This window comes from Trypanosoma grayi (genome assembly GCF_000691245.1).
Source record: "Trypanosoma grayi strain ANR4 Tgr_918_V1, whole genome shotgun sequence".
NCBI classification, from domain to species: Eukaryota; Euglenozoa; class Kinetoplastea; order Trypanosomatida; family Trypanosomatidae; genus Trypanosoma; species Trypanosoma grayi.
Window position 1 is genome coordinate 5,339 of NW_008826537.1, and position 1,396 is coordinate 6,734.

A 1,396-nucleotide genomic window follows, 5' to 3' on the forward strand; every position below is an offset into this window, starting at 1 on the left:
AGGACGGCGCAGTGGCAGGGTGGGCTCACAAGTGTGCACACCGCCGCCATGGGTGCGTCAGCAATACGCAATCACACACAGAGAGAGAGCGAGGAAGCACGTTACTTGTCCACGATGCTCATCACACAGCCGTCACTGCAAACAACGTCAGCAGAAGCAGCGGTGCATGCACCCACACAGGACTGACGCTGCTGTCCGTATTCTTCGTGTCTTTGGCAGTGTTGGCAACTGGTGTGTCGCTGGGCTGGTTGCTTGTGACTTCGGGGGCACTCAAGACAGCGGCGACAGGAAGCGCGTGCGGTTCATCGGAATCATTTTTTTTATCGGTGTCTTCAGGAGGACGGGCACTCTGCTCCTTATTAGGATGATCATCGGCAGACTCTTCACCGTCGACAACCCGGTCTGAAGATGGCACAACGTCGGAATCCGCACCGCCACTGAGTCCACCGTCGGTGATGGGGGCTCTTCCCTTTGCATTGGTTGTAGTAATATCATCTGCTTTGCGTTCACTATCATTACTTTGGTTAGTCTGAACACCCTTGTCAGCGGTGCTCCGTGTGCAATACGTGGGCACCTCCTTACCTGCTTGATTGGTGCAAGCATCATTCATGTCTCCATCCCTAATTCCAGATCCAGAGGCACCGCGGTTGTCTGTTGGAGGTGCTTTACCCTGCTCTTCCTTACCGAGAAGGCTCTCGGTGCGGCCTCTTTGCCCTTCGGCGTCACCGTTAACCTGCTGTTGTGGCAGTCGCGACGAGGGATTGGTAGACGGGCATTTCGCAGTGTTTTCTCCACCAGACACGCATGGCAAATCAGTCCCTTGCTCTGTGCCAGTTAAGTCACCGTTTCCTCCCGCATCTCCCTTCAAGCCTTTATCCCCATTCTGCCCGTCTTGACCATCTTCCCCAGAAGTCCTCACTTTTTCACTGTCTTTGTGGATACCATCATGTGGAGGAGAAATGGCCGGAATACCATGCTGTGCAGCACCGGGATCAGGAACTCTCGGTTGAGCGACCTGATTACACCCCTCAGTAGTCCCAGTCCCTGGGCATACCAGTTCAGGTCTTCCACCCCCAGACGTGTTGCACCCTTTCGTCTTTGGTTCCTTGCAGGCCAGCGGACCGCTGTGCGGATCACATTTCACCGATTTACCATCAGGTTGACAAGACAAAGAAACATCATTACTCATCTCCAACCCGCTGTTGTTAGACAAATCACCGGTACCAGAGGATTGACCAAGAGTACCAGACCCATCGACCAGAGAAGCATCACCAGGTTCAGTGCACTGCCCTTTTTCATCCACAGCGCCCGGGCAAGACTTCTTATCAACGACTTGTGCGTTACTCGCCGCACACCCGCAGGCGCACCACGCACACAGCGCACACATCAGCAGCAC

General features: G+C 54.7%; 1 protein-coding gene across 1 annotated transcript; it reads right to left on the minus strand.

Moving 5' to 3' along the window:
• Positions 1 to 121: 121 nt before the first annotated feature.
• DQ04_09181040 (hypothetical protein) lies at positions 122 to 1,189 on the minus strand (the record flags this gene model as incomplete). Its single annotated transcript, XM_009315846.1, has 1 exon — positions 122 to 1,189. One exon carries the CDS (start codon positions 1,187 to 1,189, stop codon positions 122 to 124), a length of 1,068 nt encoding a protein of 355 aa, XP_009314121.1.
• Positions 1,190 to 1,396: the final 207 nt, after the last annotated feature.